Genomic DNA, 16,329 nt, shown 5'->3' on the forward strand with positions numbered 1-16,329 from the left:
TTACTAGCCACAAATGACGGCCAGCACCCTGTAGTGCATGACCCCTACTTGAAGGCACTGCTCTGTATTATCAGTAAAGTGCCTCAAACCTTTAGCATCATATCCCCAAAAGCTGTCTTCAAAATGTTATTTCAGGACTTCCGGCCAAGATGGAGGCATAGGTAGACACACTGTGCCACCTCGCACAACCAAAATAAGGACAACAAAAATTTAGAAACAAAAAAACAACCAGTACTGACAGAAAATTGAGGAAACACTCATCCACACCAGTAGGAGGGGCGGAGTCGAGTAGCCGAACAGAGAGGGCCTGCTTCACTCGAGTTGGCAAGTGAAGGTGGTGGATTGTGGAGGGATGCCGTGCACAAGGTGGCCCCACGTTCGCGTGCAGATAAACCAGGTGGAACTGGGGAGTGAGACAGACCACACAACCCAGGGTTCCAGTTCAGGGAAATAAAGCCTCAAAATACCTATTGAAAACACCTGTGGGGGCTGAGGTTCTAGGAGAGACTTCCAGCATCACAGGAGAATTCATTGGAGATACCCACAGGGTCCCAGGATGTACACAAATCCACCCACATGAGAATCAGCACCAGAGGGACCCAGTTTGCTTGGGGAAAGCAGGGAAAGTGACTGAAATCCAGCAGAGAGTGGAGCAAGTGCCATTGTTCTCTCTTGGACCCCTCTCCCACATACTGTGTCACAACCCGGCAACTGGGTTGCCCTGCCCTGGTGAACACTTAAGGCTCTGCCCCTCACTAGGTAACAGGCGCATCAAGACAAAAACAAATGGCCCAAACAAAAGAACAGATCAAAGCCCCAGAAATAATACAACTAAGTGATGAAGAGATAGCCAACCAATCAGATGCACAGTTCAAAGCACTGGTGATCAGGATGCTCACAGAATTGGTTGAATTTGGTCGCAAATTAGATGAAAAATGAAGGCTACACTAAGTGAAATGGAGGAAAATGCACAGGGAACCAATAGTGATGGGAAGGAAACTGGGACTCAAATCAATGGAGTGAACCAGAAGGAAGAAAGAAACAACCAAACAGAAAAGAATGAAGAAATAAGAATTCAAAAAAACGAGGAAAGGCTTAGGAACCTCCAGGACATCTTTACACGTTCCAACATCTGAGTTATAGGGGTACCAGAAGGAGAACAGGAAGATCAACAAGTGAAAAAGTTATTTGAACAAATAATAAAGAAGAACTTCCCCAATCTGGCAAAGGAAATAGACTTCCAGAAAGTCCAGGAAGCTCAGAGAATCCCAAGAAGTTGGACCCAAGGAGGAACACACCAAGGCACATCATCATTACATTAACCAAGATTAAAATGAAGGAGAGAATCCTAGAAGCAGCAAGAGATAAGGAGACAGTTACCCAGGAAGGAGTTTCCATAAGACTGTCAGCTGCTTTCTCAAAAGAGACCTTACAGGGAAGAAGGGGCTGGAAAGAAGCATTTCAAGTCATGAAAGGCAAGGACCTACACCCAAGGTTGCTCTATCCAGCAAAGCTTTCATTTAGAATGGAAGGGCAGATAAAGTGCTTCCCAGATAAGGTCAAGTTAAATGAGTTCATCATCACCAAGCCCTTATTTTATGAAATGTTAAAGGGACTTATCTCAGAAAAAGAAGATAAAAAACATGTATAGTAAAATGACAGCAAACTCACAATTATTAACAACCATACTTAAAAAGAAGAACAAACTAAACTAGAACAGGAAAAGAACCACAGAAATGGAGATCACATGGAAGGGTAGCAACAGGGGAGTGGGAGGGGGAGAGAGCGGGTAAAGGTACAGAGAATAAGTAGCATAGATGGTAGGTAGAAAATAGACAGGGGGACGGCAAGAATGGTGTGGGAAATGTAGAAGCTAAAGAACTTATGACACATGGACATGAACTAAAGGGGGGGAATGTGGGTGGGAGAGGGTGTACAGGGTGGAGGGGAATGAAGGGGGGAAAATGGGACAACTGTAATAGTATAATCAATAAACTATACTTAAAAATGTTATTTTCAGTGTTGCTTTTAAGCAGATACTTACAAAGCTGTCTGAATGCTGGGGTCTGTACAGATACGTGAAATTACAATTTTCTCTTTGGAATCATCTACCAGGGATTTTCCTAAGCAGCAGCCTCCTTTGGGGAGAAGGTCATGACTGAGCCTCATGACAGGGTTGACTGGTGCGGACACAGAGGGTGGTGGTGCCATCTCCTCATTTATTTGACAACAGGAGTTTATTTTAGTTGGTTGATGGTTTGGGGATCATGAAGCATGTTGGTCAGGCTTCAGGTAAGATTTTTGAAGAACAGCCTCATTATCCATTCAGAGTTTCCATCTGGAAGTTTGAAAAGTAGGTAGTGTTGGATGCTTGTGTGCCTATGACCACTCTGATGGACTGATGCTGGTTGCCTGAAGGATGTAAGGATTCTGATACAAGAACTGAGATTAACAGAGAGGACCAGTCAAGCATGGGAAGGGCAGAGTGATGGCCTCTGTGCCTGGTCAGCCATTTATGGATAGCACACTGGGAGGAAATAAGAATGCGGTTGCTCAGAGCTGAGGCATATTGATTTGGACAACAATTCCACACTGAACGAAGACATGGTGTGAGAAGAAAGTGAGGGCTAAAGCAGCTTAGTAACAGGAAAAAGACCCTTACTGTTCCAGTTAGTTTGAGGCTACACAGAGGCGTGACACATAGTAGCATTTTTAGATCATAAGATCAGACTGCCGAATCTCAGTGTCTTACTCATTTCAATATAATTCATATTTGATTCTATGGCAACTCTTGGTCAAAGCTCTGCTTCTGACCTTAGTTCTGTGGATTTGGTATCAAGCTGTGACCCACCTGCCTGTCTTGAGAAAGTGGTGATATGTGGATCGTAAGAAGTTTGATTGGCCAAATAGTGGCCACTGAGAGCTTCTACAGAAGGGATTTCCTTGAGTAGCTGACATGAAACCTTCCCTGTTCCAGTTGTGATGTGAACTTGATGTTACATAACTAGGCAGAGCGGAATCATGGGCAGAGGATGGGGGTCAGAGACATGCGAAGGGCCTCTGTCTCCACTGTCAGCCCTGAAAAGGTAATTTGGAGTTTTGCTTAATTCTGGAAGCTCCTTAAGTCTTGGGCTCTTATTAGTATCAACAGACCTCAGAGTTGGGCGGGTTCAGTTCCAGGCACCACAATGAAGTGAATTATGATCTTTTTGCTGGTGGAGAGTCTTATTTTCAATTTGTAAAAAAAAAAAGCAACATCTGTGAAGGACAATAAAACAAAATGTAATAAAGCACAATGTACCTATATGCACAGTATTCCAGGAGCCAAGCTTATCACTTAGGGAATGACAGTTTTCACTAGCTTCCTATTAAAATGATAAAAGACAAACAATAATTTGACAAAAGAACTATAACCAAAAGCAGGGAAAACAAACAAAAAACTCCAACAATTGTGCACAGTGTTCTGATGACGGGTCCTACACATGCTCAGCCCTGCAGGCGTCTCAGTGGCTCCACCAGTCCTGCTTCCACACACTGCGGACTCCTACCACCACCCTGAATGCACCTGCCAACATCACCAGGTCCTTGGGTGCCCAGCAGGTTCAGGGTTCATGTCAGAGTGGAATGGTGCTAATCTCTCAGAGAGAATCAAAGGGGTGACACTTTGGTGTCGTGTTGGTTTGCTTCATGTTTTGGCACACCTTTGGTTTCTCCAAAATAAAACTGTGGTGTGCTCGTTGGTCCAGCATTCAGAAAACGAGCAGGAAACTGCTTGCCCTGCAGCGCTCCTTCCTGCTTTTGTGTTTTTCTCGACTGTGCCCTGTACATAAGAACTGCCACTGCCATGTGTGCCCTCCGCTAAGCGCTCTATGTCTGCCGTCTTGTTTGATCTGTGCTCACTCAGAACAGCCCTGCTCTACTTGTCTGCCTTGCTGTACAAATGCCTTCTTTAAGGCTATGCGTTATATTAAACAATTTGACTGTCATCTATTGAAACCATAAACTACTTCCTTCTGCCTCTTGCCAGGAGCAGCTGAGCTCATTAGATGCAAAAGCTGAACCAAGACCCTGGCTTTAAAGAGAAGTCAGATAGAAAGGAGCAGGGAGGGTGGCTTTGTGGCCAGCGTGGTCTCCCAACTCAGCCTCTGCTGGCCTCCTTCCCACACCCTTCCCTTTGTGGGTTACGGCAAGGTGATTAATCTGTTTTTCAAGCCATAAGGACAGAGTGGCCTTAGAGTGGTAATTTATGAGTTTTTTGTCCTCACCAACCACCTCAGGCAAAAACAATTTGCATGATGCTGAGATGAACAACTTTTTTTCTTACAAGTGTATTTTGGTCTTCCATAAAATATTCATGGTTATTTCTAGACAAGAAAAAGAGGTTATAATTTTATCTCTAGTATTTTACCTAATGATTTAAGTCCTTACTTAGCTAATTAAAATCAGGATGCCCTAACACTACCCTCCAATCTGCTTTCCTCAAAAGTGCTGAGCGCTGCACACTAAGGGGCAAGCTGACCTCATCGTACATGGTGCACAAAGGAGGTGGCCAGGGCTGCCTCAACTTGGACAGCAGGGCTTTCTTCCTGGCATTTCCTAGCAAGCCACCGTTTACTTATTGTGGAGGCTTTTCTCTTATCTGAGAAGATACACAAACTACTATTGGCATAACCTGACCATTTTCAGTTTTCTTCTGTAGACCTGATCTTTTCACTAGTAAACTCACTACTTCTTTGTAATTTTGTTTTTGTGCTTACAAAAGTAATACTCTTGGTTAAAAAATAAAGTTGTTATTACAGAAATACAAGTTCTTTTCTGTAATGCCATGCCCCAGGTGCAGTTTAGGACACATGCCTACCATATGTGTTACACATACATTCACGTTACACAAGCAGCTTTGGGACTTGACTTTTCCAGAATCCATTGTGCATACTTTCTGTGTTGGTATCTCCTGCCTGCCCCATTCTTCGCAACTTCAGTTTCCCCTGTGTGTAGACACTACACCAGGATTTGTGTAACCAGATGGGGTTATTTGCAGTTTTTTTCTTTTTAAATTAGCAATGTCATGATGAACATCTTCGAGCAGATACCTGCGCATAGCTATGGGAGGGTTTTTAAAGAATGAATTCTGCCCTGGCCAGGTGGCTTAGTTGGCTGGAGTGTCACCCCATACACTAAAATGTTTTGGGTTAGATCCCCAGTCTGGGCACATGTAGATGGCAACCGATTGATGTTTCTCTATCCCCTCCTCCTCTAAAATCAATAAATATATCCTCAGGTGAGGATTTTTTTTAAATGAGTGAAATCTCCAATATACATCCATTGTAACATTGTTCTTTTACTTTGCATTTCCTCAATTATTCCAAGTTGCAACTTTGACAGTAAGTCATCTTCTGAGGTGCTTGGGCACGAAGCTACTACTCCTTTCCCTGCCATAGCCCTGTTCGCCTTTCTTCCCCTTCATCAGAGGAGAAAGAAAACAGAATCCGTGGAGATTTGCCTCCCACTGTGGCATCATATTTGTGGGTCTCCAAGGACAAAATGTGCCTGAGTCAATGGGAGGAACAGCAGAGTTGTCCAAAAGTCTCCTCTAACCCCCTGAGACCACTGCGGGCTTCCAGGGTGGGCTGTGCCCCTTGACCCCTTGCCGATTCCATCATCTCTAAAAGACAGAAAGAGTTTGAAAGTTTTAAACAGGACTATTGTGCAGACAGAGTTACTATTTCTTGACTAATTATTTGACTTAATTGTGAGTGCTCACAAGTAAGCTGTCTGGTATGTAGCCACTTTTGCCAGCCAACAGCTGGGCTCAGATTTTAGCAAGTCTACTTGGGAATGTAATTTAGTGCCATTATAAAAGGAAAAAACACACATTTAAGTACTGTGTGGGGTTTAATGAGCATGGAGTGTTGAGTTGAGCAAGCTGTGGGTGTTGGAATTTAACCTTTTTTACACACAAAATATTTTTTTAAATCTTTGTTTTGTTGCCCCTAGATTATTTGCAGGTGTCTTCCCTCGAATGGCAGCCATCAGTCTGGGAGGTTTCATCTTTCTTGGTGCTTATGACCAAACTCGCAGCTTGCTGTTGAAACTTGGCAAAGAGAGCCCATGAATCCCACGGCCCTGCATCCCCTTCTTTCATGAAGGGGCCATGCTGTGAGAGCTGATCCAGTCCAGCGAGCAGCTGTTCGGCTGTCTAAACCACAAAACACAGTGCTGAAATCCAGCTCTGCAGATTACGACATGGAGAATGTGTTTTCTGTGCTATAGGCTGGCTGGAATGAGGTCATCAGCCTATTTGCCAGAAAGAGAGAAAACAATGTCCATAGAGGTACTCTGAATAATTTTCTCAGAACCACTTAATAAATAAGTTTGGTGATGCTGAGTCATGGCCTCTGAGAGCTTTCATTTGGTTGTATCTGACCTTTTGTTTCCTGCCCCATGATAGCAGATTCGACAGAGATGGCTATAATTTTAAAAGAATGGCTAGACTGGGGAAGGGAAGAGCCAGGGAAACAGTGGTACATGAGAGTGCGTTTCTCTCCTGGATTAATCACTACTGTGTAAGCTTACAGCTTTGTTGGAAAGAATGAACTACAGGTGCATGTGAACATTCTTGCTAGGTAACCAGGCTGGGCCCTCAAATTTAACCTGTAAAAGTACACAGTTGTATTTGACAGAGAAGTATCCAGCGGCCCATGTGGTGTGTGAAAGAAAGCAAACAGTTGCAGGCCCATGACCAGGCAGGCCTCCTGGGCTTGGGGGCAGAAGGTGTCTGGGGGCTTCGGTGGCAGCTGGGCTGCACTCCACTCTTTTCCATTTCAGACCAAAGGATGGGCCAGGCCAGCTTTGCAGACAGCGTTATTTCTTGGTTCCTAATCAGTAAACTTTTCCTGAAGTTTTAAGCTCAACACTGGAAGTGGAAGGGATGAAATGGGAAGGTAACCATTCTAGAGTTTGACTAATAAGCTCCAGGTGTTGGAAAAATTCAGAATCTGAGAAATCTAATGCTGCTATGTCTTCCCTAGTGCCACAGCACACCATTCTGCTCTGCCTAAGTTTTTTTTTTGGGGGGGCGGGGGGCAGGGCAGGAGGGCAGATGATAATTAAAGGCAGAATGACTGCATTTATCAGGGCATCTCTGGAATTAAATGGGGTGAAGTGATGCTGGTTAATGTACACAGAAGAATGACCCAAGCCACACACTGATGCAGACCCCGGCTTATGGGGTCCACATCATTATGGATGAAAATGAGACATTCACAGGGATTACCGAATGTGGGGGAGGAAAGGGGCAGCATGGCTTTTCTCTCAAGGGGAGCAAAAGCCCCAGCCCTTGCTCCAATGAACTTTTATTGTCTCCCTGGGCACATCACAGGAAGGTCCTCATCAACTATGCACAGGCTCCCTTTAGGTGGTTACCTTTTACAGAAAACAAAGGAGCCAATGCTGCTAATCACATCACAGAAGAGGGATATTTACAAATGAAAAGGCAAAAGTAGTTGGACAGGTTACACTCAGCCTTGGAAGGTTTAGCATGAATTTTAGGAAGTTGCTTTGCAGTAAATGTCCTTAATTCAGGGTGAGGGAGTTTTAGCAAAAAGCAAGACTCATAGTGGCCTAGGTACATTGCAGGCCTGATTCCCCACGGGAAAACCTATCCGTGGGCGTGGGTCCTGTGCATCTCCCAGTGGGAGCTGGGCCCACACCATGCAGAATAGTCTACTACAACACACTTAACGTTTATAAATGAAACTTTATTAAAGACACTTCAATGCCATTTGTTAGACACTTCAATATTTTACATGTTTTTCAATGTACATTGTACCAAAATTTCTATAAATAAATAACTTTGTACATGAAAGTAATACTTCCTCTTTCACATTGCCTCTCAGAAGCAGCAAATTCACATATGTTGTGGAAGTAATATTAATCAGTTCACTGTTAACAAAATTCTAAATGTGCTTACCTTTTGGAACAGTGATGACATCTGACAGTAAAATTTAACAAAGTAACCATTTTGTCAGTATACCTTCAGCTTTTTTGCTAAAGGACCTTGCTTTCTGAGCTTTTAAGGACCTTGTTAGTTTCAATGTAATTTTTCCTGAACTATACATTGGCACTCACAAGATGTTTAGCTACCGGTCTCAAAAGTGCAAATATACCCAGAACCCAGGTCAAGGGCTAAAGCTTGCAAGTCCAAGCCTGGGTCCGTGTGCGAGGGAAGGTGTGGACAGGCCTGCTCCCAGTCCTCAGTCAAGATAAGCTAGCCCTGGAAAGGAAGGACTTGATCCTTTTTCTCCCTTAAGATCAATATATTAGTCCTATTGGCAGACTAAAACATCACTGAAAAATCCACAGGTATCAACAGCAGCAACTTCTATCTCATTAGAAAGCCTCAAATGATACTGACAAGACCACATTTGCTTTTATCATAGAAGGAAGGCTTAATGGTTCGGAACAAATGCTGGTGGTGGATTAAGAACCCGCCCCCCCTTCATGTTTGTTAAAGCAAGAACTCAAAACTACGAGAAAGTCACTCACTGCAGAGGTCCACGAACACCGTGGGTCTGGGCTCCACAGGGGGGTCTGCGGCAGGAGGCACCACAGAAGTTACATGAGCAACACTGACATGAAGTTACTTCCAATGCAAACCAAGGCTCTGCCTATAAAGCATCCCAGGGGCCTGTCCTATGATGTGCAACTCAGGTAGGACTTTCCATCCTTCCCACCCACTACAACTCCTCAGAGCAAATGTGGTTTTTAGCTTCTATAAATTCTATCCATACATTAAGGCACCAGAACTATCCCCGTTCCTTCCAAAATTAAACAGCAACCTGGTATGAAAAATAATATTGTTAAAATTGTACGATTTTTTTTTCTGTTAACCATGCACTAAAGATTAAAATATCCTCTGTAAAAGATATATAATATATATGAAATCTCTGAAAACTCTTATGTACAACAATATCAAATACTTTTCTGCCTTTTGTACACAATAGCCTCCTGCATTCTGTGACTTCAGCTGCAAGTCCTTTAGACTACTGACACTCCACATGGAAGTTAAAACTGTACAGATCAGTGACGCTTGAACCCAAGCTTCCTCACAGCCTCTCCTACCTCTCTTTCCCATAGAGATTGCCACAAGAGCTGAGGTAGACAACGCCTAGATCTGTGGTGCAAACAGCAGCGGCCCACTCCGTTTCCCAGGGAGCTGTCCTGTCAGTGGTGTGGACTCAGTACCGGAGTCACATGCTCTGGGGAGTTGTCCGTTGGAAAGAAGCAAGTGCTGGCCTTCGCTGGGGATGTCGGGAAAGCCCGAAGGGGCTCGTGTGAGCTCAGAACTGCCAGGAGTTAATGTAGAGGAAGGCTGGAGGTCTATGGAGTCTGGCTCACACAACCTTGCTAACGTCCACGAAGAGGCCCCTAACGAGAAAGGAGAGGGCACGTCAGACCCCCTAGCTTGGCTGTTTCCATGCCCACCCCAGATGCTGGTGACTCCTGGGATGAAAGTAAACATTTACCTTTGCCATCTGGGGGTGCCCCAGACTTTTTCTTCAAGGACATCAGCATTCTGTCATGGTTACTGGGGTAGAGGGACTCCCTGCAGTCGGTGTGGGGCCTGTCCAGAGTCCCACTGGGCAGACGTAGAGAATGTTCTTGGTCACTGTGACTGGGCTCCTGGCTGTTTGGTGTACCTGGTTGTGTACTGTCTCTGGACACAGGCTGAGGACAGAAGGCTTGTTCCTTGGAGTGACTGTCCATATCAGTGTTGCAGTCACTGCATACAACTGGGCCACTGTGCTCTGCAACACACAGCCGGAGACAACGAGAACCATCAACTGAGGCCTCCACCCCCACACAGAGGCTGCTGCACTCCACCTCTGTGAGGCCAGAGCCCCACTCATCAACTCTACAACCCCCCACGCTCCCAGTATGTTCATATAAAAACTACTGGGCAAATACCGTGCCATTAAGAATGGGTCTTCCATGTTTAAACATTTCAGATTAAATTCTTTGTCAGACAACTTTGGTCCAGAAAGGAATCTCATTTGAAGAGAGCACATAGTTCAGAAGCCAGGAATCTTCTGAACAATTAGAAACATAATCTCCAGAGCCCTGGTGAAAAGGTCCTTTTGTTTGGGCTTTGCCTTTATTTAGGTTGCTTATAAATTTGGAAAGTTCACGTCCAGACTCACCACACTATCAGTTTATTTTAGAGACACCCTACTCAAACTCAGAGAGAACCAGGCCCCACAGAACTTCCACTGAATACCAACTTCTGAGATAATCTTAGACAATAATGTGTCCCCCTGCACTTCGTTTTCGAGGTCAGCCCAGATTTGGATTTCAAGAACAAAATACCTCCTGACATACCCATCTTCTGTTGACCAGGTGTGCCATCGGCTTTCTCCATCACTTTCCACGGCTCCTTATTGTACCCAACACAGAGCTTGGGCTGCCTGCAGGTAACCACATGAGCATCTGCCTCTGGATAGAGACCTGCATCTCTCGGACAAATACCTGCAATAGAGCCCCACACTGTTGGATATGCTGGGCCTAGCACGTCACAGAAAGCCTGATGGAAAGAATGGACAACACTGCTAGGACAGCCATTTCTGAAGTGTTCTCTAGCGTGATGGTTCACAGGCCCGTTTTCTAAGACTGCCTTCCCGGTGGGCAGACCTTTCAGCACTCAGCCCTGGGAACAAGTTCCTGTAAGGATCAACTTGCCCTGAGCATGTGCTCTGTCTCCCCCACTGAAGTCACTGAGCCTTGTGAGAGTTTTGCGTATGAGAGGAATTGAGACTCTTAGTAAAAGATGCTAAGCTCAATATAGTGATTTCCTAGGGGATGAGGTTTTAAAACTTTGTAGAACTTGCATAGGGAGGTCCAAAAACCCAACAGGCTTCCGTTACCAGCCTTCCAAATCAAATGCGCTGGGTGTAATGCTATGTGCCTGCCCTGGGAGAGGGCTAGAGGCCACCTCCTGCTCATGGGAACAGTCATATCAAACTTGGAGGCCTTACCATTGCTCTCAATGTGTCCATTGGCCTGATGGCCACCCTCAGTCCTGAGCACAGTTTCCTGTCGGTCAGAGAGCGTCCCCTGAGAGGAGAGGTAGCTTGGAACATCTGGAGGCACGACGGTCTCATCTACAAGGAGACAGGACAGTCACCCACCAGGTGTCCCAGTCCTTTGTGGTAACAAGAATATAGACACAGACACAGGATCCCTCAATGGTAGCTGTCAGGGCCGTGCAGAGACTGTGTGGAGTCTTGCACTCAAGAGGCCCTCCCAGGATGTGCTGAGCCTTACTTTATACCCAGGTGTAAAAAGTGTGGCAATCAGATGCCCAAGTGCACAAAAGAGAGGAAGTAGTGATGCGAAGGGACCGAGCTACAGAAACACAAAACTGAGATCACTGTGGCAACAAAGCGTGTGCCCAGGATGCCTCTGAATTACCAAAGAGACAGAAAATTGCAGAGTTCATAATTGGAGAGTATTCCCACCTAATGCTAAATTCCTGGAAGTTAAAAGAGTATCAATGACACTAAAGCCTCAGCTGTCCAGAATGGCTCCATATTCCCATATGTTCTAGAGTTCTAAATACACTGAAATCCTTCAAGGGCCTCTGGACCTGGCCTACCCCCCAAACGTCACTGCTCTCCTTCTCCCTGAAAACCGACTTGGCCAGTGGGGACTCACCTGTGTTGGTGACACTGTACTCCTCACTCTTCTTCCTAGTCTGGTAGATGATGCACACCCAGACCAAGGATGTCAGGACAATGCTGCACACCACGGCGATGGTGAAGATGCCTGCAGTGGTGCCGTCCCTCCTGCAGCCGGGGCTGGGCAGGACGCTCAGCTGGCTGTGAGCCCGCTCTGTGCCGAGGGCGTTAGACATTTCACAGGTGTACTGGCCTGCATCCTCAGCCACCACATTCTGTACAACCAGCAGCTGGTTGCCAGGGGTGAAGTGGTGCCGCTCAGTGAGGCTCAGAGGGCGGTCCCCCTTGAGCCAGGTGATGCGGGGTGGAGGGCTGCCGGCTGCCTTGCACTGAAGAGCCACTGTGTCTCCCATGGACACCACACGGTCTTCCAAGGGCACCGCCAGGGATGGGGTTTCTGCAAGGCAGAGGAAATCTTACAGTTATTCCGGGTGTCCTAATGGCTTCTGGACAAAGGACAAACCACCACATGAGTGAAATGCCATATGAGATCTTCTACTGGAGTGGCAAGCTTTTCAGAAGCCCTTCTAACACACTGACTGAGTCACTGCCATGCTGGGGGTGGCTCCTACAAGGAGAATGAACTGGCCTGCTCCCCAACTGTCCTGTGTTTCTACACCTATCCTGCCCCATTCAGACGTGGTTCTCATCTACAGTGTTTATACCTAAGCCTTTTTTTTAAAAAGATGAAATCACTTGTTCAAAAAAATCTTAGAAAGTAGCCTAGAATGTTTTCAGAAACAGCTTACCACATTTCTGAACCTCAAGGCTCAAAGATGGTTTCAGAACCTTGCCTCTAGGTATCTGTGATATTTAAGAAAACCTCTGTCATACACACACACACAAACACATGTAAACACCCAGTGTAGCAACAGTCGAACCTAAGACAGTCAGGGTGGCGTTCGCTGAAATGGAGCCGGCAGAGTTCTGGGCGGTACAGCTATAAACCCCCATGTCGTCTATTTTCACATCAGTGATGAAAAACACGTCATCATCGGGCATGACATGCATGCGTCGCTCACGAGCAGCAGGGAAATCTGTGCCTCCATCCTTCTGCCAGGCTATCTGGGGGTTAGGGTGGCCAGTGGCAGCACATTCAAGGCGGGCCATGGTGCCAGTCCGGATAGCGATGTCATGGGGCATTTTGGTGAATGACGGCAACACTGTAAAACACAATCCGGTTGGGTTATGGGATGCAAAGGCCAGCATAACCCTCTGGCAACCAGCCCTCCCACCGTTCCTAGGTGTCAGCTCACCACCTCACCACCCTGCATGCCAAGGTCTGCCTACAGCCACTACGCTCACCTCTGAAACAGTAGTAATATGTCCCCAAGGCTGCCCAGCTGCCCACGACCACAGTGGAGCACTTCCATCCATCACTCTGTACCACTGAGACTGGTGGCACCCCCTCAAACCAAGGCTTTCAATGAAACATTTCCCTTGTCTCTCACATGGTGACACCCCATAAATGCCAGGGCCTAGTGCTGGCCCACCGTGAGTACCAACAGAGAGCCTGAGAAACACAAACATCTGCTGCGGCAAGAAGCAACTACAGAGGGAGGGTGACGTGCCTGCACCCAGAGAAAGCAGTGGGTGAGCTCTCCTTCCTGAAGAAACCCGTTTGGAGAGGGAATGTCAGGCCATGTTACTGTGTACATGCAAGCTGAAAGCACTTATCCCGCATTCTTACCCCAAATATTCCCTGATACACTGGGAAGTGGTCAGCCACATATTCCAATCAAGGTTACTTTGGTGGGGAGTCTAACAGTTCACTGAGTTTTTGAGAAACAATGAGGAGTCCCTCAGAAAAGCCAAGAGACCCAGCCAAAATGTAGTAAAGAATGTTTTTCTGTGGTCTGCAAGGGCTTAAGAACACATTAATTCTAGCGTTTTTTTATTAGAGGTTTAATAATCAGGAAAATCTTGTTAGGTTACAGGGGTGGGTGGTTAACTACTAAAGCTCTATACCTCTCTCCTTCTGTTCTAAACTCACTACAACAAACAGCAGTCTTGAAGAAAGCCACCTCAACGGGCTCCAAAGCTGTTTGCAGAGTAACAATTGCCTGTCAAACATCCATAGGACCATTTGCTCTCAGGCTAGCACTCACGCCAGCTTTGCACGCCACAGCCTCTGAGAAGTGTGCCTGGCTGCCCTCACTGCTAAATAAAAGGCTTGGGCTCACAATTTCAGTTAACATAATAACTGCATTAAAAAATCCCTCAAAACAAAGACTCTGTTGAAAATAACCCTTTAATCTTCAAAACTTGTTCTGGGGCTAACGAAGGCAATAGTGTGAAATAGGACTGTCCCAATGATGGTGTTACTGCTGTCTCAATCATCCCTACAGGGATAACTGACTGAACAGTCGCACTCGGACTCCTAGGAGCCAAACACCAGGATAATGAGATGGCACCTCCATACCGTTCACGGTGAGCCTGGCCTTATGAGAGTAGGTGGAGCCAAAGTGGTTGGTGATGACACACTGGTATCGGCCCTCGTGCCTGAAAGTGACATGGCGGAGGTGCAGGATGGTGGTATACTCCATCACTTCCCCATCCTGTGCCCGGACGTGGGCGAAGTTCTCCATGTCGGCGTTGACCAGGACCTCATTGTCCTTCTTCCAGGCAAAGGTCATAGGGGAGCTGCTGCTGCTGGCTGCCGAGCATGTGAACCGGATGTCGTTGCCCACCACAGCCATAGTCGTCTCTGGCTGGATGATAATCTGTGGTTTTGGTAAGTCATCTGGGAAGAGAAGAGCCAACTCTAAGTCCCCCAGGCACCTAGGACACAGAGGATCCAGCTGCTGTTCCAGATCCAGACACAGCAGGACCTCACATCTTTGGATGTGGGAAGGAGGACTTTGGCAGGCACACTGGCTATGGCTATACCCAAAAAGTAGGAGCATAGGAGCTCCCATATCCCTAGAGGCACTCCTGGTCAGGACCATCAGAGCAGGGACCGCAGAGCTTAGGGCAGACCAGGAGGCAGCAGGACTCACACCTGTCTGGCAGTTCCAGGTAGGCCTGGGAATCCCACTCTGGCTCCTGCTCAGAGCACAAACCAGGAACAACTCAAATTCATTGTTCTGTGACCACATCTTACTGACCACAAGGGCATTATTCCTATCTGAGCTAGTGCACTGGACTTCAGCCAGCCCTGGGCAAAAGATGACAAGACCTACATTCCAACAATCAGAAGAAAAAAGAATTTCAAGCTACAAGTACAGATTTCAGTGGTTTGAGAAACAGCAAGAGGGCAAGTCAACATTAAGGAATTATTTTTACGCAGCTATTCTCCTGAGACTAGTTCTTCCTGTATTTAACCTTTCAATCTTGGGGTTGGAAAGAAACACATTAATACCCCAGCCTCACACACGGGGCAAATTCACAGCTAAACCCGGTCTCCAGCACACTCTTGAAACAACACAAACTATCTTCCTGTAACTGATTACTCTGATTTGTAACTGAACCAATCCCTGCTCCTTTCTCATTAAACACGTGGATGCCAAGAACCACATAACGAGGCAACTATGCAGTAAATACTATGTGTGGTTTCAGTGGAAAATAAATTGCATTCAGCAGCTGATTGGTAACCACGGGCTAGGGTTTAACTCTGATCATAGGAATCACTCCCATAATGAAGAGCTCCTCCTGGCTCCTTGCCCTTCATGGAAAATAATCACAAAGACAGTCTTACCACACACGAAACTCTCTGGCAGAACAGAGAAAATGCTCTGGCCCTTCAGTGATTCCGGGTGGGCACAGGTGGCTGTCACAAAGGCCTGCAGCATCCTGCCCAGTAACCACGGCGGCAGCCACTTCAGCTGGCAGTCACACAGGAAGCTATCACTGCTGATGCGGCTGCAAGAAAAACAAAAGGGGTGTTTGAGGTGTGACTGAAAAAAGGAATATTCTCTCAGACAATGATCCACCACCTCTGATCAGCTTCTGCCATTCACACCCACGAACTGGAAAGGGAAATGATTCTTCTCCCATTTCCTCTTCAATCACATAGAATCTACCTGGAGATTCTGATAAAATGTAGCTTCTGGTTTACTCAGTAGGTTGGGGCTGGATCCAAGACTCTGCATTTCTATCAAGTTCCCAGGTGACGCTGATATGCTAGCCTAAGCACAAACCTGAATAACACCAAGCTGGAGTTCACACATGTTCTGGGACAGACACTGCTTTCACCGGACCTTGGGGTGGTCAGGTCACCTCTCCTGGTCTCTGACCATCCAGTGGGGAGGGATGATGCTCTCCTCTTTAACCACTGGGAGTTTCCAACTTCAATCAGAGACTTTGATCTAAATTCTGAAACAAGTTCTGAGAAGGGATCTATTTCTATATGACTGTTATCTTTTTATTTGGCAAAGCTGCATGTTTTCTTCCAAATGTAAGCCTGGCTGACGGCTTCTGTCTTGTTTGTGTATTTATCTCTACACCAGCCCTATCGGGAGGCCGGCAGAAGTCGCCTCCACTCCCTAAATAGCACTTGTTAGTTAACTGCCACTGCCCGGGGAGCATGAGAATGCACAACTTTGGTTTTGTGAGGCTCCAACCAAAACAGAGAATATTTTCTTCTTCATTTCTCAGC

The 16,329-nt window shown here is 46.3% G+C and overlaps 2 protein-coding genes across 10 annotated transcripts in view; one reads left to right on the top strand and one right to left on the bottom strand.

Moving 5' to 3' along the window:
* SLC25A26 (solute carrier family 25 member 26) overlaps positions 1 to 6,385 on the top strand; it is a 151,935-nt gene extending 145,550 nt beyond the window's left edge. For all 5 annotated transcript variants that reach the window (XM_036031000.1, XM_036030998.1, XM_028518902.2 and 2 more), the window contains one exon: positions 5,995 to 6,385. In XM_036031000.1, coding sequence (XP_035886893.1) covers positions 5,995 to 6,112 — 118 coding nt within the window. In that variant the 3' untranslated portion in view covers positions 6,113 to 6,385. The remainder of the gene's footprint in view (positions 1 to 5,994) is intronic.
* Positions 6,386 to 7,736: 1,351 nt separating this feature from the next.
* Positions 7,737 to 16,329, bottom strand: part of LRIG1 (leucine rich repeats and immunoglobulin like domains 1) — a 103,074-nt gene continuing 94,481 nt past the window's right edge. For 2 of the 5 annotated variants that reach the window (XM_028518860.2, XM_028518861.2), the window contains 8 exons: positions 15,430 to 15,593; positions 14,155 to 14,475; positions 12,614 to 12,895; positions 11,710 to 12,129; positions 11,031 to 11,156; positions 10,378 to 10,524; positions 9,525 to 9,806; positions 7,737 to 9,426 (listed from right to left, as the gene is read on the bottom strand). In XM_028518860.2, coding sequence (XP_028374661.1) covers positions 9,167 to 9,426; positions 9,525 to 9,806; positions 10,378 to 10,524; positions 11,031 to 11,156; positions 11,710 to 12,129; positions 12,614 to 12,895; positions 14,155 to 14,475; positions 15,430 to 15,593 — 2,002 coding nt within the window. In that variant the 3' untranslated portion in view covers positions 7,737 to 9,166. Of the gene's footprint in view, positions 9,427 to 9,524; positions 9,807 to 10,365; positions 10,525 to 11,030; positions 11,157 to 11,709; positions 12,130 to 12,613; positions 12,896 to 14,154; positions 14,476 to 15,429; positions 15,594 to 16,329 lie in introns of all 5 variants that reach the window. The other 3 variants (XM_036030996.1, XM_028518859.2, XM_036030997.1) reach the window with 2 other exon arrangements.

Source organism: Phyllostomus discolor, chromosome 7 (genome assembly GCF_004126475.2).
Source record: "Phyllostomus discolor isolate MPI-MPIP mPhyDis1 chromosome 7, mPhyDis1.pri.v3, whole genome shotgun sequence".
NCBI lineage: Eukaryota > Metazoa > Chordata > Mammalia > Chiroptera > Phyllostomidae > Phyllostomus > Phyllostomus discolor.